The sequence below is a fragment of the Gymnodraco acuticeps genome, unplaced genomic scaffold, assembly GCF_902827175.1.
Source record: "Gymnodraco acuticeps unplaced genomic scaffold, fGymAcu1.1, whole genome shotgun sequence".
Taxonomy (NCBI): Eukaryota; Metazoa; Chordata; class Actinopteri; order Perciformes; family Bathydraconidae; genus Gymnodraco; species Gymnodraco acuticeps.
Window position 1 is genome coordinate 1,536,891 of NW_022991286.1, and position 26,496 is coordinate 1,563,386.

The 26,496-nt window shown below is 39.7% G+C and overlaps 2 protein-coding genes across 27 annotated transcripts in view; one reads left to right on the plus strand and one right to left on the minus strand.

The window, feature by feature from the left end:
• Positions 1–6,737, plus strand: part of phldb1b (pleckstrin homology-like domain, family B, member 1b) — a 167,899-nt gene extending 161,162 nt beyond the window's left edge. For 19 of the 22 annotated variants that reach the window (XM_034239914.1, XM_034239916.1, XM_034239910.1 and 16 more), the window contains 3 exons: positions 777–862; positions 1,021–1,050; positions 4,107–6,737. In XM_034239914.1, the coding sequence (XP_034095805.1) occupies positions 777–862; positions 1,021–1,050; positions 4,107–4,247 (257 nt within the window). In that variant the 3' untranslated portion in view covers positions 4,248–6,737. The remainder of the gene's footprint in view (positions 1–776; positions 863–1,020; positions 1,051–4,106) is intronic. The other 3 variants (XM_034239911.1, XM_034239920.1, XM_034239915.1) reach the window with 1 other exon arrangement.
• LOC117562127 (alpha-2-macroglobulin-P) overlaps positions 6,449–26,496 on the minus strand; it is a 44,546-nt gene continuing 24,498 nt past the window's right edge. For all 5 annotated transcript variants that reach the window (XM_034239937.1, XM_034239939.1, XM_034239938.1 and 2 more), the window contains 13 exons: positions 25,042–25,218; positions 24,628–24,709; positions 17,824–17,980; positions 15,632–15,706; positions 14,829–14,994; positions 13,786–13,982; positions 12,836–13,051; positions 10,861–10,979; positions 10,277–10,367; positions 10,062–10,130; positions 9,813–9,918; positions 7,162–7,203; positions 6,449–7,019 (listed from right to left, as the gene is read on the minus strand). In XM_034239937.1, coding sequence (XP_034095828.1) covers positions 6,997–7,019; positions 7,162–7,203; positions 9,813–9,918; positions 10,062–10,130; positions 10,277–10,367; positions 10,861–10,979; positions 12,836–13,051; positions 13,786–13,982; positions 14,829–14,994; positions 15,632–15,706; positions 17,824–17,980; positions 24,628–24,709; positions 25,042–25,218 — 1,520 coding nt within the window. In that variant the 3' untranslated portion in view covers positions 6,449–6,996. The remainder of the gene's footprint in view (positions 7,020–7,161; positions 7,204–9,812; positions 9,919–10,061; positions 10,131–10,276; positions 10,368–10,860; positions 10,980–12,835; positions 13,052–13,785; positions 13,983–14,828; positions 14,995–15,631; positions 15,707–17,823; positions 17,981–24,627; positions 24,710–25,041; positions 25,219–26,496) is intronic.

Genomic DNA, 26,496 nt, shown 5'->3' on the forward strand with positions numbered 1-26,496 from the left:
CAGCAGCAGACTGTAATGTGCTGCTCCAGCTCGGGGACTCTTGTTCCACTCGGCCCTTTGAAGTCCTCACAAGGTTCTGCTTCAAGCTGTTTAAGCGTACCTTGTTGAAAGCGAGCCGGGGTGAGGAGGTGTGCTGAGATTACTCCGCCGCTAGTTAAAATGCTCGCAGCGCGGCGCTCTCTGAGGAGGCTGATTGAGATGCACCGCTCACCCTTGTCTGTTGACCTTGAACAACGAGAGGTGACGAGTCACGAGCTAATCCACGCTAAGCACACTGGTAGTTTAGATGCAAGCCAAATGAGATGCTAATGCAGGGCTGTTTGAATGCTAAAGAGGTCATTAACAGATAATAGCTGCGTATTAAAAGGAAATTGTTATTCCTGGAAATGAGGCGCCGTGTTTTCTACCTACTACACTTTAAGTTGGCTTGTGGAGTGTTTGTGCCTGGAGGTAGAGACGGCTGTTGAGTTCCCCACCGGTTGCTCACTGCAGTTCTGCAGTGGCTGATGAAACAAACTGCAATAATGTACCAGAGAAGCGTAAGAATGCAGGCAAGTCTGAAAATACAATGAGAGCTCCATCGGTTTGAAAACACGGGGAAAAAGTGCTGCGCTTGTCATTTCCCATCCATCACCGGCAACCATAAATTGGTCATGATCAAAGTTTGATTCCTCCCTTCTTTTAACGGTGTTATTCTAGGTGACACCCAAGAGACGTCTGTCTTTGCCGATGTGTTTAAGTCTTGGACCAAACCCATGTTATTTTCCCGCCCACAGACAAACATGAGACCAAGCTGAAGGGAGTGATCTACTTCCAGGCGATAGAAGAGGTGTACTACGACCACCTCCGCAGCGCCACTAAGGTTTGTAGTGGATGGACTCTGACAGCTTTCCTCTCATTTATTTTCACACTTTATTTGCTTTCCTCATGCACTCTCTTTCATTTAAAACTCTGCACATTCTGCTGTTTGCTTCTCTTCTCCTCGGTTTGTGCTTTTGCTTTGGCCGGCTGCTGTCACAGAAGGGATTTTTCAACTTGAATATGACCAGTGTATGTATGAGCCTTTCTGTTCTCTCCCTTTTACCCCTAACTGAACCCTGGGTGTCCAAACCAAACACTGTGTATTGTGATAGAGTGAAACAGCCTGATGATGCATGGTTCAGATCTGTGTTTTGTTGCCTCGGACACGAGCCTTAGTCTTGTGTGAAAATGTAGTGTTCAGTCCTGTTTGATCCCTTTGTCCATCTCAGTGCTCCCAGTGTAAACTAGTCAAGTGGTTTTATAAAGTCCCTGCTGATAGACGACGTATGGAAGCCTTTACGGGCCAATGAGAACAAGTTAACATTTGTTTTAGATTCATGATCTTTTGGAACAGGTGAAAATAAAAACACAGGCAGGTAAGTTTTTTTTTTTTTTAGGATATTTCTTTGCGTTGCAGTTGTAATTTTACCACAAGAGGGCACTACCCTATATTCTGAATAGGACTAAAATAATCAGATTAGTGCTGATTGAAATACATTTTAAGGCCAACAATAACAAAGTCGCATGCTAACACCATAGACTACCCTGTGTTTAAAGTGCAAAAAGAAAAAACCCACATAGAACAAAACACAAATGATTTCAGCCTTTTTCAACAACTTAAATGATCGTTTCTGTTTCCTGTCTCAGAATTGAAAGTGTGTAGATTCATAGGCTCTATTGTCATATGCACAATAGCTGCTGGTAGTTTTGAAACTCTTAAATCCCAGGCTCCTCCAACAGCACAACATATGCAATTATAAGATTTAGGGATATAAAATAAGGAAACGGTCCGTTAAATCAAATGTGTACAGTCCACTGCAATATGGGGAGGTAAGAATGAGGTGATTGTATAGATAGATATGTGTCTAAGGGATAATGTGCAGCAAGGCGTTCATTATGGAAAAAAGAATAGGGACAGGGTGATCACAAAGCCCGATGAGCCTGCTTAATACACAGCCACATATAGTGGTGTGTTATCAGGTATTAACAACCTCTGAAATATCCGAATTGACCAATTAGAAATGTGTAATCATTTTGTTTGTGTATATATATATAAGCATACAATTGAAAATGTTTCAACATTAAGCAATTAGCATGTAGAATATATGGAAATAATCAAAAACAATTTCTTTTTTAATTTGCCTCCCAAGGCTTCCGTACAAAGGAGATGCAGTTAATACATAACATTTCTATCTTGAGGTAGACTTTGCTTGAAAGTCTGGGTAATGAGAACACCAAAAAAGATAAAAAAACAAGCATTTTTATTTTATTTAGGGTTTGACAGAACCATTAGTGCTTTCTCTTCTTGTGTGTGTGTGTGTGTGTGTGTGTGTGTGTGTGTGTGTGTGTGTGTGTGTGTGTGTGTGTGTGTGTGTGTGTGTGTGTGTGTGTGTGTGTGTGTGGTGTGTGTGTGTGTGTGTGTGTGTGTGTGTGTGTGTGTGTGTGTGTGTGTGTGTGTGTGTTGTGTGTGTGTGTGTGTGTGTGTGTGTGTGTGTGTGTGTGTGTGTGTGTGTGTGTGTGTGTGTGTGTGTGTGTGTGTGTGTGTGTGTGTGTGTGTGTGTGTGTGTGTGTGTGTGTGTGTGATCAACTTTGATTATACTTGTCATTACAGAGGAGAAACTATAAAGTCTGAGGCACTTAGACACAAAGATTAAATTAATTAAAATAAAGAAATATTGAATTGCTCTTTTTGCTGCACTTTTAGTGTACAGTGTTGCTGTTGTGTTTATTGTGTTTTGTTACTCTCGCATAACAATTTCCTTCGGGATAAATAAAGTCTTATCTTAAAGATGACGCAGAGTGGAACATGTGTGTAAGGAATAAATCAATTGTACGGGTGGTTCGCCTCCAAAAACACCAGTTTAATGCAGAAGACACCCTTAAAAGTTTACTTGTCATATGGATTGTTGATATTCATATATCTTGCACTGCTTGACAAAAACTCATTGACAGCATAAGTATTCTTGTATTCTTGCTCGTATTTTGGGCTGAATTGAATACAGATGTGTCTGTCATACTTTACATTTCAGTCCCAGAGCCAAGTGTTGGTTTTTCATAATTGATTTAGTGTTAATGTTTTTTAGGTTGAAATGTATCATGTAAGAGACCCTTACATGGGTGACCAGGATCCCGATGCTGCACATTATCCCACCTTTAACATGACATAATAAACCAATGAATTGACTCACAATATTGTTTAAAAATTAACGTATTGCTTCAGCAAAGTTAAAATACTCCACTGCATACCAACGGCTGGAACTGTGACATAGCAACGAAACTTAAAATGGCGGCAGCACTGATCAAAGTTTTCTGTCCAAGCGGTTCACATTTTCTAGGCAATGAACCAGTCTCTAAACACGGCCAGAGCCCATAGTGTTCCTGTTAGAGCTCACTTCCTGTCTGTCTTCCGTTGATTTTCACTGTCCTCTAGTCATTTAACCTCTTCACATATATTGGACCATCTTCCTTGTTTTTTTCTTTACTGGAGACAGTGTAGCCATCATGAATCCAAATGAAGAAGAAGATTCAGTTTCCACTCTGTCGTACACACACATGCGTTTACAGGTCATACAGTACACACTTTTTACAACATGCATATACAAATACACACAGTTATATGCACACATGCAGTTGAGAGGTCAGAGCAGAGGCAGCCAGTCTAGCCGGCGCCAGTGAGCAGTTGGGGGTTAGGTGCCTTGCTCAAGGGCACTTCGGCAGTGGCCCAGGAGGTGAACTGGCTCCTCTCCAGTACCAGTCCACACTCCGTATTGTTTGGTCCGATCGGGACGTGAACCGGCGACCCTTCGGTCCAAAGTCCAATCCCCGACAGACTGAACCACTCCCGTTATGTTTGTGGGCGCCACAAATATAAAAATATTTATTAGAAAAGTATTAAATGGTGTTCTTTTGTTAGGGGTATCCAAACACATTTTTGACAATAGCTCATGTTAAATTCATCAGACTTTTTTTTTCAAACTTCCAAATCAACCAATCAGAATCCAATACTTTAGATTCCTGAATAACAAAAAATGGTACTCTGAACCACTTTGAAGGTCTAATTTGTATTTTCGCTCTCCTTCTTCCAGAGTCCGAACCCCTCCCTGACGTTCTGCGTGAAGACCCACGACCGGCTGTACTACATGGTGGCCCCCGCAGCGGAGGCCATGAGGATCTGGATGGACGTGATCGTCACAGGAGCCGAGGGATACACACAGTTCATGAACTGAGACACACAGTGCGGAACGTTTCGGCAGGGACTCTCCCCCCCCCACACAGACTCTACAGACACTTCCTGTTGCCGCTCTGGCGGACACAACGCCTTGTTTGTTACTTTTTATTTTCACACTTTTATTTTACTATGTAGACGTTTTCACCTCCACATTTTCTACGTGATTCAGCTCGGATTGAAAAAGGGAGCCCTTGGAGGGGACACACACATCTGTATATAAACCAAAATCTGTCAAAGACTTTTAAAAAGCCTTTCTATATTGCCAAATGGAGACCTTTTAGTTACTATTTGTCGAACGTTTTGTATTTTGTTTTCATTTCTTTGTTTTTTTTAGAGAATATTGCCAAATGACGTCATGCCAATGTTTGAGTGTTCCATCATGAGTACGTTTAGTTAAGACAGAAAGAGTTTAAAATAATCCGCATTGAAAAGGGTTAATCAATTATTGGAAATATATTTGAAAGAATCTTATTGTGAATGAAATGTGAGAAAATGTCAGTCAACAGGACCTGGAAATGATTTTAGTCCACTCTATGTGAAACATTATATATGCTCACCACACACATCCCATTTCTTCACACCATCATCATCATCACTGCCAGCCTAAAGCCACACAGTGCAGTGCTACAGGACACCACAGGATCAACAATACGTACTAATCCTGAACTGTGCCTTGACTTTGTGTTGTTGACATCTACAATCGCATTAATGCTGTAAAGGCCGTATGTGGAGAGTTAGCAGTTAACATGCCTCTAGCATCCTTACAGGCAGATATACCAGAGGCCCTGAGCACAGTGGGAATCAGCTAATCCCCCGGGACGAGAGCCGGACGTTAAAGCAGATGTTCCAAGTGGCCGAATGGTGGTACTACAGTTTCTGCCTGTGACGTCAATGGGCCAAAAAATACATTTTCACATTGACTTGCATTGGGAACAAAATAAAGGTAAATCAACTACCCAGTTTGAACACCTGAATAGCCCCTATTTAAAGCATGAGGGTCTACAAGTCTTAGAATGCGCTAAAAGACGAATTCAGCTTTATTTCTCTATCCATTCGACTAAGACAAGACTGGCATATTGGAGGCGGGGCTTAACGCAAACTCAAGCGCTCTATTAGTCCAAAACCCCAGATAAAGTGATCCCGCCTCCAAAGCTTTATCCAGTTCTCTTTATACATCCATAGCAGCTAGTTCACTGGCATTATTGAAACTGATGGGGGAATTCACAGATAATTGATTGCGGCTGCTGTTACCACTATGGGTTGTGCATCGTTTGCAACTGTTAATGAACCGTAAGATCACATAAACAAAAAACGCTGTTATTTTACAAATAACAATATTTGCCAAAAGTAAGTAAACTTGTGATATAATGCAAACCCCCTGGAAATGTGGTTATCAATTCATTTGACTATTTTTAAATATATAATTAGCCTTTTTTGATGGTAGTCGTTTGAACTAACAAACTCTGTTCAGTCACCTTTTATTTAACTTCACTGATTTGGAAGTGATAAAGACCCCTGCTTTGAATCCTCACTGAGTGGAGGCTTGCATGCACGAGAGCGGATTAAAAAAATATCTTCAGCTTTAAAAGACTGTCGTCAAGTGTCGATCATCGCGTTGTGAGTCTGTAGACGGTTTGTAGTAAACAGATTCCGGATGCCGTTTGTTTTGTAGAAGCAGACGACAAACTGTGATTTTCAGAGCATGTGGAACTCGCGTTTAGTTTCATGTAATGGTAATTTATGGTTGTGGTGCCTGAGATAGTTACACGTTTACTATTAAAAAAGAAGACTAGTGAAAAGACCTTAATATATTCTGTCCCCTTGCCTTTACTTCCCCTTCTACGGAAGCCCAGAGATATAAGTGAGAAAGAAATCTGATGATCCATTTTTTTCTTCTTATGATTTAAATAATATCTAAAATGAAGTTGGGGAGGGGGGAAAAAAATGGCAGATTAAAAAAAAACGTTTATTTGGCCTCTCTGGGCTTCCGTACACTGCACAGTTACCGCGTGCAAACCAAACTATTCAACACTGGCAAGGCTGTTAAATCATGTCTGTTGATAGTAGCTGGTACATTACTGTTGTAATCTGTCGAGAAGAAAGGAAACTAAATATACTGTAAAGAGGATGCCTGAATGAAAAAAATAATATTACTATTGAAATGAAACGGTATTGTATGAAAAAGACAATTTTTACTTATTTTTGTCATTTTAGAAATTTTATTGTCGGTCAGTTACATTGAAAATTGTATGGTAGTGATGTATAAATCTACCTTTTGTATTTACTGGTACAGCAGAACACACACAGTATAACACACCTATCACTCATGAGACTGTACTTTTCTAGAAAATAGTTTCTGTTTCTCTCACACACACACACACAATCTACTCGGACCATACTGTGTTATTGGTACCCTGTATGTCTCATGCGTTATTTTCACGTATGAATAATATGGATTTTGTTAAATCTATTAAAAACAGAACTGTTACACAATCTCCGTCTGCTGTTCTTCACCTCAGCGGGTTTTAATGTGTAGGTTCCAGTGTCCAGGAGAGACTAATTATTGCTTCATTAACAACAGTTACAGGACAATGGATCAGCAAGTAGAAACAAAAAATAAAATGTTTAAAAATTGTGGAATTCACTCAAAACAGTTAAAATGAGTAAAAACAAATGAAGACACAGTCTAAGAAAAAAATGAACATCTAGAAGTTTCTTTCTCCGACGCATTGATTCTGCCAAGTGAGTTACAGCTCGTTGATGACGTCACCTGGAAGAGAACACTTTGTGTTATTTACCTGTGGACTACACACATTTACTGTTTCAATACGACACTTACAGAAACCCTATTTTTGAATTCCACTTGGCACAACAGTAAGAATGAAGTCATCACAGATCTTAATGTTACTTACTCTCTGCACAGGGGGAGCAGTACTCCGTGACCGCCTCATCACCTGCAAACATCAGAAACAGGGTTGAGTATGGAGTCAGATTTGGGTCAATATTCTAGCGCATAAAACAAGCTACTCACGAGCGGAAAATGTGCTTTTACACGCACATGAAATGACCCTTGCGCGCAGATTAAACCCCGCGCTCGCTCGCGAGAGAGACAGCCCTCTTGCTCGCTCGCGGAGTCTGTCTACGTGCGCGTGAAAAGTTTCTGACACTTTGGGGCGGAGCCACTGGACTTTGATTGACAGCTGCCAGGAAGCCCGGAGTTGCCAGGTTTGATAAATGCCTGAATTACCAAGAGCCGAGGAGTGACAGCTGCAAGATCAGTTGGACGAGATTGAATGGTAAAGTTGTCCATACAAAAACTTATATTCGTAAAGTGTACAGCTAATATATATATAAAACAATATATTTTTGAGTGGAAAACTGCTAGCTACTGTCTGCTATATGCACCTCCCTTACGAAATGAACTATAAATGAATTATAGTATTACTATAGTATACTATAAGAGTTGTATCTTTAGTAAGTTTGTAGTGTTCTGTAGTATTTTTCACCAGCTATTGTATTACAATAGTTTTTTCTGTAGTGCCATTTTATTATCTATAGTAGCCCTATAATATTTCAATAGTAACACTATGTATCTAGATCTTTGTAGTATTCCTATATTATTTTAAATAGTATAACTATAGTATAATATATAGTGTTTCTGTAGTTGTTTTTTAAACACACTATAGAACACTCCTAATAGCATGATATTGTCATAGTGAATGCATATTATTACTATAGTTTTTGTAAAAGTATTACTATAGTGTTTTTGTTGGTGCTTCCGTATTAAGACTATTATTTTAAATAGTACTACTATAGTAATATATAGTGTTTCTGTAGTTGTTATTTGAACACACTATAGAACACTCATAGTAATAGTATGATGTTGTCATAATGAATTCATATTATTATTATAGTGTTTGTAAAAGTATTGCACTCCTAGAATTAATGTGTCATTTTTTTTATATCAAATTTATATATATATATATATATATATATATATATACGCGCGAAAAGTTTCTGGCACTTTGGGGCGGAGCCACTGGACTTTGATTGACAGCTTCCAGGAAGCCCGGAGTTGCCAGGTTTGATAAATGCATGAACTACCAAGAGCCGAGGTCCATAAAAAACTATTATATTCGTAAAGTGTACAGCTAATATATATATATATATATATATATATATATATATATATATATATATATATATATATATATATATATATATATATATATATATATATATATATATATATATATATATATATATATATATATATATATATATATTAGCTGTACACTTTACGAATATAATAGTTTTTTATGGACCTCGGCTCTTGGTAGTTCATGCATTTATCAAACCTGGCAACTCCGGGCTTCCTGGAAGCTGTCAATCAAAGTCCAGTGGCTCCGCCCCAAAGTGCCAGAAACTTTTCGCGCGCGTACAGACTCCGCGAGCGAGTGAAGCTGACACTCCCGCGAGCGAGCAAGAGGGCTCTCTCTCCTCGCGGGGGTTTATTCTGCGCGCGAGGGTCATTTTAGGCATGTGTAAAAGCACATTTTCCGCTCGTGAGTAGCTTGTTTTACGCGCTAGAATATTGACCCAAATCTGACTCCATAGTTGAGTAATACGAGGGAGGAAACTGTGTCGTTGTATGGAAGCCATGAGAAGTTTGTAATAAAATGTTGAATTTGTTTTTATGACTTAGGAAAATCTTTGCTAGAAAAATGTTTTAAGTTCCTATTTCTTATTTTATCTGTGACAAATTAAAAGTTGGCCAGGATAAACTATTTTTAGGATGCGTTTGTAGTTGTTATTCTTATTTTGGGCTCAAGAGGCGGGAAGTGAACCATATGAATCTGACATGTTTTATTTCAGGTACATGCTCCCTGTTTTTAGAGTGCTTGGAAGTGCTTTTGGTTAAAAAAAATCTGTTTATGGATCGAAAAAGATGAAAAATCGTGCTGGCAAAACTCGTTTTCACAAATGACAACTTTTAATATTATTTATCTGAGAAAGATTTTCTTAGCATACCTTTTCTATAAAGTGTTCTTGACTCATAGACAGGCGAGAAAACAATATAAATCCAAATTATTATTATTTATTATTATTTTTTCCCTTTGTGATCCATTTTATAAATCTTGCCTCTCAGGGCTTCCGTACATTTAGTTAACTTAAAGGTGGGGTAGGTAAGTTTGAGAAACCGGCTCGAGATACACTTTTTGTTATATTCCATGGAATGCTCTCAACATCCCGATAGCAATGAATATCTTAAGTGATTTGACAAAATCCATAAAAAAACGTCATCTGTGGAAGCCGTAATACTGTAAAAAGCACGACCAATCATTTGAGCCGGCCCGGCTAAAATAACTGGATGGCCTACCTGCCTGTCAGCCTTCCATCACAAACTTATCTCGTGCCCTCATTGGTCATGTGCGCGTTCGTGTGTTGGAGGAGGGGCCATGTATTTTCAAATTAATGCTGGTTTCTCCAAAATTACCTACCCCACCTTTAAAGAAACTGAGCATCACAGACATTACAAACTAAGTAACCATGAAGCTCTTACTTGTCTGGTAGTAATCGTAGACTTTGACCACAGCTGGTTTCAGATTCCTGACAGGAACATCCTCCTCCAGTGTCACACTGTATATCAGCATCTCATCCTTTTTCAACTGCAACCACAAAAGAACAAACTCATACTTTAATATTTATTTTTATCACAAGCTCTGCACACAGGGCGTAATGGTTTAAATAAATGATACAAAATAAAGGATGAATTCATGAGTCTCTGAGGCACACATTCAATGCTTCCTACCCCGTCTAAGTAGATGTTGATGTATCCTTCGTCGAGATCCACACGCTTCACTGAGCGGTCGCTCTTCAGCTAAGGCACAGAACACACAGCCATCAGTATACACCAATATAAAAATATATTATGTAGTATGAATTTGCTACAGTCTGATAGTACTAGCACAGACTACATGTGTATTAAAGTATCTGCATTATGTGCCATTCAGTGGAAGAACTGACCAGCTCCAGGGAGCTCTTATCCAGAATGTATCCAGACAGCAGCTTGATGTTGATGATCACCATGTTGGTTTCCTCTCTCCTGCCCTGGTACCTGCACACACGAGTATGAGGTACATTTCTGGATTTTCTTTTTGATATTCTGTCTCTCATTAGTAAAATAAACCTACCATTAAAATTATAGACCGTTCATTTATTTGTAAGTGGGTGAATTCACAAAATCGGCAAGGGATCAAATGATTATTTCCTTCACTGTATTACTGAAACTCAAATGTTTCTCCACACACACACACACACACCACACACACACACACCACACACACACCACACACACCACACACACACACACACACACACACACACACCACACACACACACACACACACACACACACACACACACACACACACACCACACACACACACACACCCACACACACACACACACACACACACACACACACACACACACACACAACACACACACACACACACACACACACACACACACACACACACACACACACACACACACACACACACACACACACACACACACACACACACACACACACACACACACAGTACCTGACATGCACAAAGAGGATGAGCTGCGGCCTGCTGATGTTGCACTTGGTCATGGTGTTGGTGGTGATGTTGAAGGCAGAGAAGTCGGGGGGAGGGGGGATGTTGTAGTGCATGGATATCTGAGAGACAGGTCATCACAGTCAATACACAGTACAAAGGAACAATACGCTTTGATCAAATATTTCAGTAACTTAAAAAAAAAACATCTTTGGATTAAAATATCATTTACTTCTTAGTTTACTTCTGTATTGCAGTCAATTTTAGCCCTTTGTGTTGCTCTTCTTTTCTCGTCCTTCGAGGCCCCCGTACCAAGACCCCAGTACCCAAGTGCACCGGACGCTCCTGCAAATATTCGTGTGGCCAAACTATGGTTCTACAACTTCTGCATCATTGGGCCCAACATTACTTTTCCCCATTGACTTACATTGGGAAAGAGACGTCTGCAAATCAGCGGATAATTTAAAAAAAGTAAAATAAACGAACCAGTATGAACACTTGTATAGCCCCAATTTGAATCATTATGGTTTTAAAATGTGTAAAATGCGCTAAAACCTGAATCCAGTTTGATTTTCTCTCTCCATTCTACTGAGCAGATAGCGGGAGATCGGGGGCGGGGCTTAAGGAGAACTCAAGTGCGCATGCTCTATGAGCGTTAGGGCTGTGCATCTTCACTGCTCTCACGATTTGATTACGATTATCCTGTCACCGATTCGATTCGACATCCCGATGGATCACGATTCATACCAATGCGTTGCATCCTCAATTTTCTACAGTATATTACTGCACATGGCTTCTTTTTTATCAATGAATACATGCAGTAAATACATATGAACTCCCTTTTTATTATTTAGGAAGTGCTTCAGAAATCAATAATATAAATGTCTTGACATTAATTTATAAACCAAAATAAATCAATTGCATAGCTCTAGCATCCCTATACAGTATCTGTGTGTGAAATTGTTCCATCGTCAAAAACAAAAAAATAATGTTTCTGCAGTCTAGCTGCAGCTTCTAGCAACGGCCTTCTGTTAAAGAAGGACACTGAATGTCCTGAATGTGGCATCACACACAGGACTTGAGTCTGAACACAGCAGACAACAGGAGTATTTACAACAGCATATAACAACTAAAATACTGCATGCGGGTACACACTTACATTCTCTGTCTTACTGTTACATACATCCCATGAATGTAGGAGATTAAGTTAGCTTCATTATATCTCAGTGATTAAGTGAATAATAAAGTTTCTATCAGGTTACTATGAGCCTGTCACTCATTATTTCAGGGAGGGGGCGGGGTTTGGAGCAGCAGAGAGGAGACGGTGATCGCGGAAGCTTTTTCCTCCTGCCTTCACAAACTTTACACACGTATCGTCTGAAAATAGCAAGAGAACATTCGTACTCTACAATCCAAGACTTAACTAAATCCACCAAAAACCTGACATGATTGTAACGCGATTATTTCTTTAAAACATAAATCCCTGTGTCTCTGAGCCGCAGCGACACGGACTGATTCAGAGCGGGTCCTTCTGCTGTTGGTTCTGGACTGGTGTTCTTGTGTTTGGTGTTGCTGTGCCGCTGTGCCGCTGTCACGTCTGTTCCCTGATCTCTGCGTCACCGACCGATTTAATATTAAAGTGACAGAAAAAAAAACGTTATTGTAAAGCCGCGGCCATAAAATCAGGAAGCAACGTTACTACGCTATAATCGATTATGTTCCGTCACTGCATCGATGCAGAATCGTCCACGTCTGCATCGCGATGCATCGTAGAAACGATTAATTTCAACACCCCTAATGAGCGTACATACGGGCACTTTGCTCTCGACAGGCAGGCATGATGGGTCATTTGTGACATTTTGCTCTCGAGAGCATCAGACCATTTGGGCTCCATGCGTCACTCTCATAGGACTGAAGGAGGCCCCTCCTCCTCCTCCGACACAGTATCCAGTTCTCTTTATACACCCATGCCCCATACCTGTGCCATGACGCAGCTCTGGCCCTGGGCCCTGACGGTGTATTCTCCGGGGACCTCGCTCAGCTTCTGCTCCTGGTAGAGCAGCCTGTTGCTCTGATCCACTCTGAACTCTGTGTTCAGGCCTCCCAGAGACGTCACCGTCACCGCCGTGCTGCCCTCCGCGCTGTAGGTGGCCGCGCCGTACTTAGCCAGGGCCTGGAGGGCCACCACCGTGTCCTGAGGGCCAGAGGGGTTACATGAGGAACGGAAATGTTGGTATGAAGGTGTTTTAAATGTAACCTTAAAATATGTTTTTATCGAGATCTACACTACATCAGGGTTACACGTTTAAAAAAAAAATTATAGGATGAAGTGTTACAAGTAAAAGTCCTGCATTCAAGATCTTACTAAGTATATTTTGATCCCAATATTATTGTATCCAAGGTGTTAAATGGTGACTGATAGTAATCTTTTTGTATACTGCTACTGAATATCTTAACCTATATTAGCTTATAATGTGTGTGTTCAAAGTAACTAGTGACTTAAGCTGTCAGATAAATAGAGAGGAGTAAAAAGTACCACGTCGGCTTCCAAAGAATAGTAGAGTAGAAGCCTAAAGTAGCATTAAATGAGAAAACTCAGGTAAAGTGAAAGTACCTGTCATCAGGTCAACATTTTGAGAAACCCCTTGGGAGTATATGTCTAGGGTTTTATAACGGGTACCTGGTCTGTGGGTGTTTTACGTTACGTACAGTATGTGTTTTATAGTTGAGTGGTGCTCACTCATTAGGAGGGTGCCATCATTGCAAGCATTAAAAGATTTTAGCAGGATTAATATACTAATAAACATTTTTTAATGCAATTGTTGCCTCCATCAACTCTCTCAGCAGCTGATGTTTAAGTTGCTACTGTATGCCGGGTGTCACTAAGAAGAGTTTTCCCATAAGCCACCTGTGTGTGATGCGTGTTACCTGTGTGGAAGAGAAGCCCCCGTACGGGTTCTGCTGCTGGGCCAGCCAGCGCACGATGCTGGAGGAGTAATCCAGGCCGAAGTCTGGCAGGGCCGGACCGGAGAGCAGAGCCAGCAGGACGTAGGAGGTCATCTCCACCTCCAGAGAGTCCAGGCCTTTCCCAGAAGCCCCGGCTCTGTCCCAGTGACGGGAGCCGCCTGTCAATCAGAACAGTTGATTCATCCTTTAGAAGGTAAGCAATGACCGACCCTGTGCACTAGCTCGGTGTGCTAGCTTTTGTAAGAGAACTTTTAATCGTCGTTTGGCAATGTTTTTTAAATGAAGGTGGATAATCCTTAATGGAGGCTGAACTGCATGTTCTAAAAGCATTCATGTTTTCTTCAAGGTGAGTTTTGATTTCTCGTTGCACTTCAAACAGAAGATATATATATTGTTTATTCTACAACATAAGTGTTATGTATTACTTGTGACTACAAATGCATTTTAATCTGCGCTTATCTGTTCAGTCTTATTGTCTCTTGTGGCTAGAATCCGCATTAAAACAACAACAACAATATCCTGACAAAAAAGAAATCTATTATTTCAACAGTTTATTTCTTAAGGATAAATGTTTTGTTTTTTTAACTGCCTTCATTGCTTGAAAAAACAGCTTACAGTGCACAGAGTTCAGGCTTTCCACTTGAACTAAAATGCCACTTACGTTTAATATTTCTTTACGTCAGATTGCAAGCAATTGTTAAAGTAGTTAAAGAGAAATATGAATGTGTCCAAGGCTTACACTACAACATCTACTTCCTGTCAGCAATTCCATTTGAACAGTTGTGCTGATTTCTTTCAATATTTAAATCTGACTGCTATTTGAACTTTGAAGTTTTTTTTAATACTATTTCATGCTACAAACTCAGCTTTAGTAAAACATGTATCAATGAGACAGTGTTTTCAGAGGTCTAGCCTTTCCCAGCGTTATGCTCGTGTTGATGTAGCATTAACTTAGTTTAAGGAGAAAAACGGAGGTTCAGATGTTGCCGATTCCACCGTCTTACCCTGCGTGTTGGACTTTTGGTTCAGGTAAGTGATGAGTTTGCTCCTCGTCTCCTCGTCTCCAGCCAGAGTGAAGGTGTAGGACAGCAGCGCGGTGGTGTACAGGTTTTCTAGCTGGGAGTCCACTGATGCCTTCAGACAGCTCAAGCACCTCTGCACCACGGGGTCCTGTCACACAAGGAGGGAGAGAACTGTATCAACAACAACAATTAACCATATTCATTTTGTATACGAATTTGAAGTCATTTGAACGGAAATATTCAAACACAGCCTATTTCAAGATGAAGAGTCAAAAAGAACACAAGCGCACATCTCTGAAAGATAATAGTGAAATAGTGCATTTTTTGTAAAATTCCACATTAAGTAATAGATAAACATTTATTTTTCCCCCTGTTAATTATTTACAATAAGATAATCCTTTTTAAATGACAAGTTGCCATATCTTTGTTGAATTAAAGAGAAACCCACACTAAGAAATATACAAAGTTAGAAACAAATAAACACCAGTGTATTTTTGGACGTTTTACTCTCAAAATTGTCTGAAAGAGTTATGGGAGTAAATAGCCCAAAGTTGTAATATTTACCAGGGCATGAAAACAATGTTTTTATGTTTAGTGTTTGACTTAATAATTAATCTAAAGGATCCAGGTTGCAGAATATTTACAGTAAATGTATCATTGTTGCAGTACAAGCACTTATCAGACAAACATCATATGATAACATCTAAAATCAGGAATGCAACAGGTGGATATCAACAATGAAACAATGAAAGTTCATCAGAGTTTGAGTTGTGACCGAGACTCACCGAGGTGTTTGTGTCGAGCTCCAGCATGGCAGCTGTGATGTAGGCCGTCAGAGACACATCGTCACTCACTCCTCCCTGTTAGAAACATCACAGGAGGAACAGTCAGAAAACACTATTTTATTCATGTCAGTGTCAATACTGGCAACTTAAAGAACAAAAAAATGCATGCACATGGCACACAAGTTACTATTGCGGTAATGTTTAATATAATATTTATTTTGTAGGATCCTGCAAAAGCTGCACTTAACAGGTGTGGGATTCTTTGCACTCAACACTATTTTATTTAATGATTTCCATCAGAATTTAGGGTGCATCAGAGCACTTGTAAAAGTAAAAGTAAAAGTTATTGGTCTTGCTATATCTTATAGGTCCATTACATAGGCTGGAACATGTCGTTGGCATGAATGAGCTGGGCAAAGCTGGTGCAAACCTAAATGATTCGGGGAGTCCCACAGGGTTCTGTACTTGGACCTATTCTATTCACCTTATATATGCTTGAGAACATTTCCATTAACTTTCACTGTTTTGCAGATGCTACCCGATTATATCTATCAACCTATCAATAATCTAAATGAAAGTAAGTGATAAGCTTTAACTTTAAGCATGCCTTAAGGAACTGAGTGACCTGCAATTTTCAGATGTTATTCGCAGACAAAACTGAGGTGGACTCATCACTCCTTTTAATAGGCTAGTAGAGGCTGCAAATGATAAACAGCTATCTATAGCTAAAGTTATTTCCAGCCATAGGCTAGGCTAATAACAAGCTAATCTGTTGCAGAACACATTTAGTGGCTTAAAGACTGACATCCATTGAAACGTTTTAACCATGTTCTTGGTATTGATGTCTTACCTGCACTTTGTTTGAGGCCGTTATCCTAAAACAATGTGTGAAACATACTCAGCCACAGAGCCCTTTATGTGCAGGTTTATTCATTTGGTGACAACATTGATTCAGTTACTGCTGATTGGAAGCATTTCTGTGTTTTATTACAGATGCACGGCCCTCGGCTATTAAACTCTTGATTCAATTTAAATGAAGAAGCGTGTGCAAACTTTTGTTCGTCTAAAAACGTTTATGCAGTGCTTTTAGTAAACACTGCACATGTTTCGTCAAGTTGGTGAAGATGCTTTTTTATTAACATGTGTTATTTGCATTGTTTTTGAAAGTGAAGCACATTTCTCCTAATGGAAGTGTGTTGGACCTGGTGTAGCACATTTGCACCTGTCGCCCACCGTAGTAAACCCTTTTCTATCCACAACATTACATTTAATAATAATAATAATAATAAATAATATTTTTATAGCGCCTTTCAGGAAACCCAAGGTCGCTTTACAAGTCGGGTAGGGGGGGGGGGGGGGGGAGTAGGGGAAAAAAGGCAGACAGGTTAAGGGGGGGGGGGGGGGGGGGGGGGGGAAGTAGCGGAAAAATAAACCTATTAAACTAACTATACAGTGGCGAAAGCCTTGGTAAAAAGGTGCCATTTGACTGTGCCAGAAGAAAACCGGGGCTGCAGATCTTTATAACACACCTTATCTCATTTGCATCCAAAGTGTACCCCCTTCTTGTGATGAAAGTGAGAAGGGTTACGGTATTTAAAGTGTATGATTAAGTTAGATGTTCAAAATGTATTACAAGGGGAATGTGCCATGTATTCAGATTGTATTAAGAACTTCCTAATTGGGAATCTGTGTGTGTGTATGGTTGGTGTGTGTGTGTGTATGGTTGGTGTGTGTGTGTGTGTGTGTGTGTGTGTGTGTGTGTGTGTGTGACTGAGAATAATCCGTCGCTCAACACAGTCATCAGCTGATTAATCTATTTTAAGAGCTTTTTATCTAATACAACTACTTTCCAAAAAACATAGGTACCGGCAGATGCCACGCATCTTTCATTTATTTTGGTGTTGGTTGGCTTCATGAAATGTTGTAGTTGGATCGGCTAGAAATAATTAGTTTGGGATATTTCCTCTGCCGTTAAGAGTGTGCTGCTTGCTGGCAGGCCTGGGGCTATCCTCCCTCCCTGCACACAGCTCTCAGAGACAACATGCAATTTGCTCCTCACATTGAATTAATTCTCTGGTTTATGTCTTATAGAAAGAAAATCACCCAAGCAGAGCTCTAAACGACTAAAGGCAGATGATGTGAAACCCTATATTCCCAGCTAAAATGTCCAAGTTTCAGACTGATGTCGTCACCTTCATGCCGTTGTGGAAGAGTTTCCCCACAGATCTGATGCAGCCGTCAGGCCGCTGGTGTTTGGAGAGCCAGCTCCGGGCTTCTTGAATGTGCTTGTCTTCCACAAAGATGTACGGTTTCGCCCCGCCAAAGGACTTCATCACGAAAGAGGTCAGCCTGGAAGGATACAAACACAAAGTCTTTATAAACAAATCCAACCAAGTGGGCCTGTGTTCAGTTACCCCCAAATGAACCCAGCCTTGGGACAGTTACATAAGAGCCGTCCGTCTCTGACTCCGAGTTGCAACACAATCCTATTCCTCAGAGCCCACAATAACGATGGGAAGTAGAATATCCACATATTATATTCTGATTAGTGCTGTACATAGATTCAATAATAATCTGTGATTAATCACATTCATTTCAATATTAGTATTTACTTGGAATGTTTACCCCCATTTGAGAATCACTGCTCTAAAACATCCGGAGCATTAATGTGGTAATGTGACATCCCTCATTTTAATATTGTATTTCAGATGTAATGCGTCAAGAAATGTTCACAATATATATATTACATTACTAAGCATTTAGTCTTTCTAAACAGTATTGGTCAATCCTGCTGATCTTTATATTGACCAATTAAAAAGTGCACAAGTTGCACACTTGGGGGCAACAAAGCAAGCTTCACACACAACATTGACCAAATTGTCTGTTAAAGGCGATTATTGCCATGTTGTTACATACTCAAAAAACATTTCCGCAGCTGTATTTCCAAGAGTAATGAAAAAATCAACACATAACCAAATGCGCAAATGTTCAGCTTGGAAATAAATCTATAATAACATTGATTTGAATATAGTAAGCTCTTTTATTCAAGTTTATTAGACCATTCCAGCCAATCTCTGTTTGGAATTCTAATTAAATTAAACACTTGAGAGCCCTACTTCCTGCTCACCACAAACACACACCCACACACACCTCACTGACTGCCAAACTGCCCAGCACCCTTCCAAACAGAAAAGGGTTGTTCAATCCCTGAGGCACTCTGCTTTAAGCCCATTAAAGGCAAATATTAATATTCTCTGGCAGGTTACCCATAAAGTAAATGATTAGGATGTTTGGTTTAAAATGCCAAAAAGGACTGTGTGTATGTATATGTATATGTGTGTGTGTGTGTGTGTGTGTGTGTGTGTGTGTGTGTGTGTGTGTGTGTGTGTGTGTGTGTGTGTGTGTGTGTGTGTGGAGGAGTGTCCACTGCCCGTCACACCCCCCCCCCCCTGTCAACGCCTTTGAGGATACTCCGTTCACCCTTTCACCCTCGCCCACCCTCCTGGGGATCGTTGAACACATGAAGGAGATACAGAGGGTTGGCACCGATTCCTTCCTGGAGTTCAAAGACCAAACTAAGGCGATACGCAGGGCTGGCACCATGTCCTTTACCCCCGCTCCTCAACGACGCCCACCAAAATCACCGCAGAGACGCGCACCATCTCCCCCGTCTTCATCACCGTGCCTACGTCAACCACCTCCCCCCCCTGGCAGCATGTCCTCTACCCCCGCACCATCTCCCACGTCTCCATCACCGTGCCTGCGTCGGCCGCCTTCTCTCCCTTCGAGAGGGCATCTGCAGTCTCCGAAGCCTGATAAGAATGTGTGTGTACTAAACGCTGCAAACTGATATTTGCTGGGTCCAGGCTCAAGGGCGTATGGCACTCAACTCTTTCCAGGACATGCCGGGGCCCTGCCTGCCTATAGCTTTGCCGATATCTGTGTTGATAGGTAATAGATTAAGAGCGGTGAATCATCTTAGAAACAGGAACAGGAAGCGCTCAAACGTTTGTGTGAGTTTATCTAATTTAGCAGTGATTCCATGTCAGCCACAGCTTGTTACAAAAAACATGACTGATAGTGTGTTTAACAAACTTAAACTAGCTTTATTAAATGTCAGGTCTTTGGCAGATTTTATCACTGAGCACAATCTCGATTTTATGTTTTTAACAGAAACTTGGATTGAACAAAATAACAGTGCAGCTGTTCTTATCGAATCAACCCCTCCCAACTTCAGTTTTATGAGTCAGGAAAGAATGCATAAGAAAGGGGGTGGAGTTGCTATTCTGTTAAATGATTCCCTTCAATGCAGGAAGACATCGTATGGAAACTTTGATTATTTTGAATATGTGGCCCTTCAGCTGAAATGCTCCTCTCGAGCTCCGTTCCTAAATATCTATAGACCACCCAAATACTGTGCAAGCTTTTTTGATGACTTTACTGAACTGCTGTGTATAGTGTGTATTGACTTTGACCGTCTAGTCATTGTTGGTGATTTTAACATCCATGTTGACAACCCCCAGGACAGAGGGGCTAAAGAACTGTTTTGTGTTCTTGATAGCTATGGACTGACTCAGCATGTGACGGAGCCCACGCACAATAAGGGGCACACTCTGGACTTAATTATCTCAAAGGGTCTGAATATCTCTAAGGTTGTGGTGACTGATGTTGCACTCTCTGACCATTCCTGTGTTTTCTTTGAGAGCTCTATTTCTGTTCACAAAAATGTTCAAAAAGAGGTAACCACAAAGCGATATTTAACTGAAAATACTAGGGAAATGTTTACTCAGAATTTTTCTTCCACACTTGCCCCTGCTAACAACTCAGTAAATGAGCTAGTAGATCATTTTAATTCAAAAATGTAAAATGTTATAGATGCCATTGCTCCAACTAAGGTAAAGGAAGTGTCTGGCAAGAACATATCTTCATGGAGAAAGGCCATGAGCGTGAAAACAGAAGAAAGAGAATGTCGAAAAGCTGAACACAGGTGGCGATAAACAAATCTCCAGGTGCACTTTGAAATCTATAAAGAGAGACTTGGCCTTTATAATTTGGAATTGAAAAACGCACGACAATCGTTCTTCTCTGACATCATTACCAAAAAAAAAAAAAACGCACGTGCCTTGTTTGCTATCGTCGACAGACTAACTAACCCCCCAGTGTCAGTAGCCTCTGAATTTCTATCCACCAGGGCGTGCAATGATTTTGCCTCCTTCTTCACTGACAAAATTCAGAAAATCAGACAAGCAGTCAGTGCCTCTGCATCAGGAACAGCAAATGTGTTGTTCCTATCTCCACTTAACATCAATTCAGACATCATGACACAATTCCATCAGATTAATGATAAAAACCTAGAGGACATTATACAACTTCTGAAATCCTCCTCCTGCTGCCTTGATATTATTCCAACAGGATGTTTTAAAGATGTTTAGCCTGGCATGGCCTCAGATCTACTTCATATAGTAAACAAATCTCTTCACTCAGGTATTTTTACACAGGCCCTGAAAACTGCAGTCATTAAACCGCTCTTAAAAAAGAATAATCTAGATGCTTCAGTAATGAACAATTACAGGCCCATATCAAACCTCCCATTTCTAGGTAAAATCATTGAAAAAGTTGTTTTTCAACAGTTGAGTAATTTCTTGCATTTAAATAACTGTTTCGATGTGTTCCAGTCAGGCTTTCGTCCAAACCACAGCACTGAGACTGCTCTTGTAAAGGTCTTTAATGACATCCACTTAAACACAGACAGTGGCAGAACTTCAGTGTTAGTATTATTAGATCTCAGTGCTGCGTTTGACACGGTTGACAACAACATATTACTAGACCGACTGGAAAACTGGGTGGGACTTTCGGAAACAGTTCTAAATTGGTTTGAATCCTACTTAAAAGGACAGAAACAACTTTGTTTCTATAGGTAAATACACATCTGAGTTGACAAATATGACATGTGGGGTACCTCAAGGCTCCATCTTGGGGCCTCTTCTCTTTAACATCTACATGCTACCACTGGCTCAGATAATGAAAAACAACAAAATAAGTTACCATAGCTATGCAGATGACACACACATTTACGTAACAATTTCACCAGGAGACTATGCTCCAATTCAAACACTGAGTAAGTGCATTGAACAAATCAATGACTGGATGTGTCAGAACTTTCTCCAATTAAACAAAGATAAAACTGAGGTAATGGTTTTTGGAGCCAAGTCAGAACGTATAAAAGTTAGCACTGAGCTTCAGTCTGCAATGTTCAAAACAACAGATAAAGCCAGAAATCTAGGTGTAGTCATGGACTCTGACCTGAGTTTCAACAGTCACATTAAAACTGTTACTAAATCAGCCTACTATCACCTAAAGAATATATCTAGGATTAAAAGACTAATGTCACAGCAGGATTTGGAAAAACTTGTCCATGCTTTTATCTTCAGTAGACTCGACTACTGCAATGGTGTCTTCACAGGTCTCACTAAAAAATCTATTATGAAGCTGCAGCTGATTCAGAACGCCGCTGCTCGAGTCCTCACTCACACTAAGAAAGTGAATCACATCACTCCTGTTCTGAAGTCTTTACACTGGCTTCCTGTGTGTCAAAGAATAGATTTCAAAATACTGCTGCTGGTTTATAAAGCACTGAATGGTTTAGGCCCAAAATACATTTCTGACCTCCTGCTAAATTATGAACCATCCAGATCTCTCAGGTCTTCAGGGACTGGTCAGCTTTCTGTCCCCAGAGTCAGAACTAAACATGGAGAAGCAGCGTTCAGTTATTATGCTCCAAATATCTGGAACAAACTCCCAGAAACCTGCAGGTCCGCTGCAACTCTGACTACTTTTAAATCCAGGCTGAAGACTTTTAATTGAACTATTCATATCTTAGACTGCACTGTAACTTTTATCCATGTACTTTTTCTTTTAATGTTTTAATTGAACTATTCATATCTTAGACTGCACTGTAACTTTTATCCATGTATTTTTTCTTTTAATGTTTATTTTATTAGCTTTTCTTTTTAATGACTGATTTTAAATGCCTTTTTCTTAATGTCTTTCATTTTTTGTAAAGCACTTTGAATTGCCTTGTGTTGAAAAGTGCTATATAAATAAACTTGCCTTGCGTGCGTGTGTGTGTGTGTGTGTGTGTGTGTGTCTCCCACTGTGTTAGCATGTCATTTTTGTTCTTTCATCAAAGGGAGTGTGTGAGATTTGAGCTGAAAATACTCAGTTTAACAGCAAAGCTACAAAAATAAAAGCAGCTTTTTTTTAAAGAATCTTTTAAAATGTTATTAAATCACTGATGCAACTGCAACATGTCAAGTTATATAATCATGAACATTTTCTATTATTCATATTATTTTGATACTTCTATGGTTGTCAACTTTAAGTGGCGGGTGTGTTAGAGAGTGAGACAGTGATTGATGATCCCAAAGGCATTACTTTTTTATATTCTTACTTACAACCTAACTTAAATTCAGACTAGAAAACATTGTAATCAAAATGTTTTTAAAACCAATTGGATAATTATCATTTGTATTATATCTGTTATGCTTTATTTTGGAACAGCAGTTTAAATTACAAAACATACCTCGGGTCATACTCTGTAGGCAGTTTTTAGTTCCTCTGCGTCAATCTTTATTTGATAATTATCTTCTTTTTTTTTTTCTTTTTTTTTTTATATACTTTATTAATCCCTCGTGGGGAAATTGTTTCTCTGCATTTGACCCATCCTGTGTTAGGAGCAGTGTGCTGCCATTTTGAACGGCGCCTGGGGAGGAGTGTGGGGAACGGTGCCTTGCTCATGGACACCTCGGTAGCACTTGGTCTTGCCAGGACTTGAACTGGTGACCTTCCAGTTGCCAAGCCAAGTCACTATCGACTTCGCCACCACCGCCACCATCATTTGTATTATATCTGTTATGCTTTATTTTTGGAACAGCAGTTTAAATTAAAAAACATACCTCAGGTCATACTCTGTAGGCAGTTTTTAGTTCCTCTGCGTCAATCTTTATTTGTATGTAGTGGTCTTGTGTATTTTAGTAGAGGTATAAAGCATTCACACACAAGCAATTAAAAATATGCTGAAGGGAAATCCAAAGTAAAAATCAATGAAGTTTGTTTGAATAAAACAACGTTAAAAGGTTATTCACTAACACCTCTACAAACCTAAATATTTTTGCCCAGAATCTTAAATAACTAGCTTTTCTAAAGACAAGGAATAAAAGTAATCTTTTCCTTAATTTAAATGTAATTTACTAAATCTATCCACTTTTGTATTGTTGAAGTTCTTGTTGTGCAAGTAACCAGTGCCTTGTGATAAAGTTTTTACGCGTAGATAATAAAATGTAAGCCATATATTCAACAGCAGAAAATCCGCATTTAAAAAAAAAAACGTATTATTTTGTGTATATGCTCTGCCCCAAAAAAGGCCTCTTTACTGGAGACTCCCAAAAAAGGCCAGTGACAGCTCCTGCAAACTCACACTGTCCCAACATTTCCTATTCCCCCTTTCCAAATGTGCTTTCTGTGTCGGTGAAATTAAAAACACTTCGGCCCAAACCCCCATCATTTGTATTATTATTTTTGTATTATATAAATTATATTTATATCAATGTTACTATTTTGTCTTATTCCTAAATATTTGATCTAATTGACTTTGCATCTTTCAAATGTATTTTCTTTAAATGTGGTTGTTATTTCTTTGTACAGCAGTCTTGGTTTTTTAATAATTTAAAATGTATAAATGGCACATCACAGAACAGACACATACAATGTATTTTAAAATAGCAATGATAAAAATGCCTCTTCTAATAAAAGGAAATGTGTGCTGTGCTACATCCCAACTAAAAATGTATTCCAAAATAAGGCACAAAAGATCTTCTTATCTGAAAGATTATATGACACTGGTTTTGCCATCAGCTGTTAATAAATATAGCGAATGTTAGGTCATTAGCTTTATCCTAATCATCATGTTGTTACAGATGTTGAGGATGTTTACTGACCAGGTGTTTCCAGACTCATCGCTCTTTCCGAAGGCGCTGTAGGAGCCGTCATCGTGCTTGTAGGTAAGCTCCCTCTGATATCCTGCAACAATCACACACACTTAGAAAAAAATCCCCTTTGCAGACGGACAAAAAAAGAAGAAGAAGAGTGCTTGGGGGCTACACTGGTTAGGCCCTGTTGTTTCACATGCTGGTGAGACGATGATACAATCCCAGCAGGCTGCTTTAAATAATACATCAAGAGTCTGACGGCCTATCAGATGTCAGAATACTGCACAGCATTTATAATACTTGGAGATGAGATTTTTTTCAAGATGACTGAGGTGACATTCATGTAACATAGGGATCTACTGTCTGATGCAACACCTTGTGAACTATTTTCCACTTTCACTGTCTGTCAAAGATGGCACTCACCGCTCTCTAGGAAGCGTGTGGCTTTCTCCTGAATGTCCTTGGTCAGCTGTTCTGTGCTTTTCAGGTAGTTGAGGATGAAGATGTTTGGCGCAAACAGCACCATGTTCTGCTCCCCGCAGCCGTACGGCATGGCCAGGAGCTTGTCCAGGTTCTTCATGGCCCGGCCCATCAGGTCCCCTGCAGGAGCAACAGGACAAATATAACACCCTCTCAACATTTCATTCTTCGCAGGTTGGAGGGTGAAAAGTTGGAGCAGTCAACGTTAATGCCAAGATTGATCTGAAAACCGCAACGCGTTTAGAAAACCAAGTTTGACCCAAACGTCCTCCTGTATTTTCAGCACAGATGTTTACCATGAATTGCATGGCAGTGAAAAGGCTGAGAAAGCAGAGGAATCTGGACAAGCTACATATAAAGTACAGACAGGAGAGCTCTCCGTGACAAGGTCAGTAATTCAGAAATACTGTTTAAGTTAAACCATCCGATTTCTCTCACCAGTTTGTCACGCCACCACATCTCTATTTGTTTTATCTCCCACCAAAATACAAGTAAATGCTATTATATTAAACTTTTAAAGATTATTATTGTGAAAAACACGATTACATTTTGTTATTGATTGACAGCACTATTACAAATACAGGAACAACTAGTATTGATAACTAGGGCTGTAGCGATACACTAATCTCACGATACGATACTAGATATTCAGCTCACAATACGATATATATCACGATATTCAGCCAACGATACGATTCGATACACTTATATCATTTTCTGAAAGATTTTAAAGGGACAGTGTGATTTTGGTGACATCTTGTGAGTGTTCCATTGACTTGGATTGAATTAATTCAACTGAAAACTGAAAGCATCAATTATACAATATATGGCTCTGACAGAGAGTCTACAGCTTGCAAATGCTGGACAAAATTAATCAAAAGATGTGGTGAGAAAATTAGTTTCATTTATTGAAACAGTGCAAACTGTAGCTTACAAGCCTTTGAAACGTAAGTACATAAAGTGCAGTATCACAATGGAGAATTAAAAGGTGCAGCAGGTGGCGGACCACGGGGGATTTGAATGGGACTTGTTAGAAATTAAAATCAATGTTTTGATGGCATAAAGTACCTTAAACATACCGTCAGTTTAAATGCTGTTTTATACTGAAAAACCAGAAGTTCTTGTGCACAACCAGTTGTTAAGCTTTTATTCTGAAAATCCTTCATCTCCGGTTAGCATTTAGCATGTGGCTAATATACCATTTACTACAGAGGTGAATTTAGTAGCGATATGACACGGAGTGTTGCACACCGAAACCTACTGATTTCAACACTACAACTATAGACGTCGAGATATTATTATTGCTGAATATTAAATGAAGGTACAGTTTATTTGAATACGTTTGTTTACAGACGTGGGTAGCATGAGACAACATCCGGAACTACCGGAAATGATACC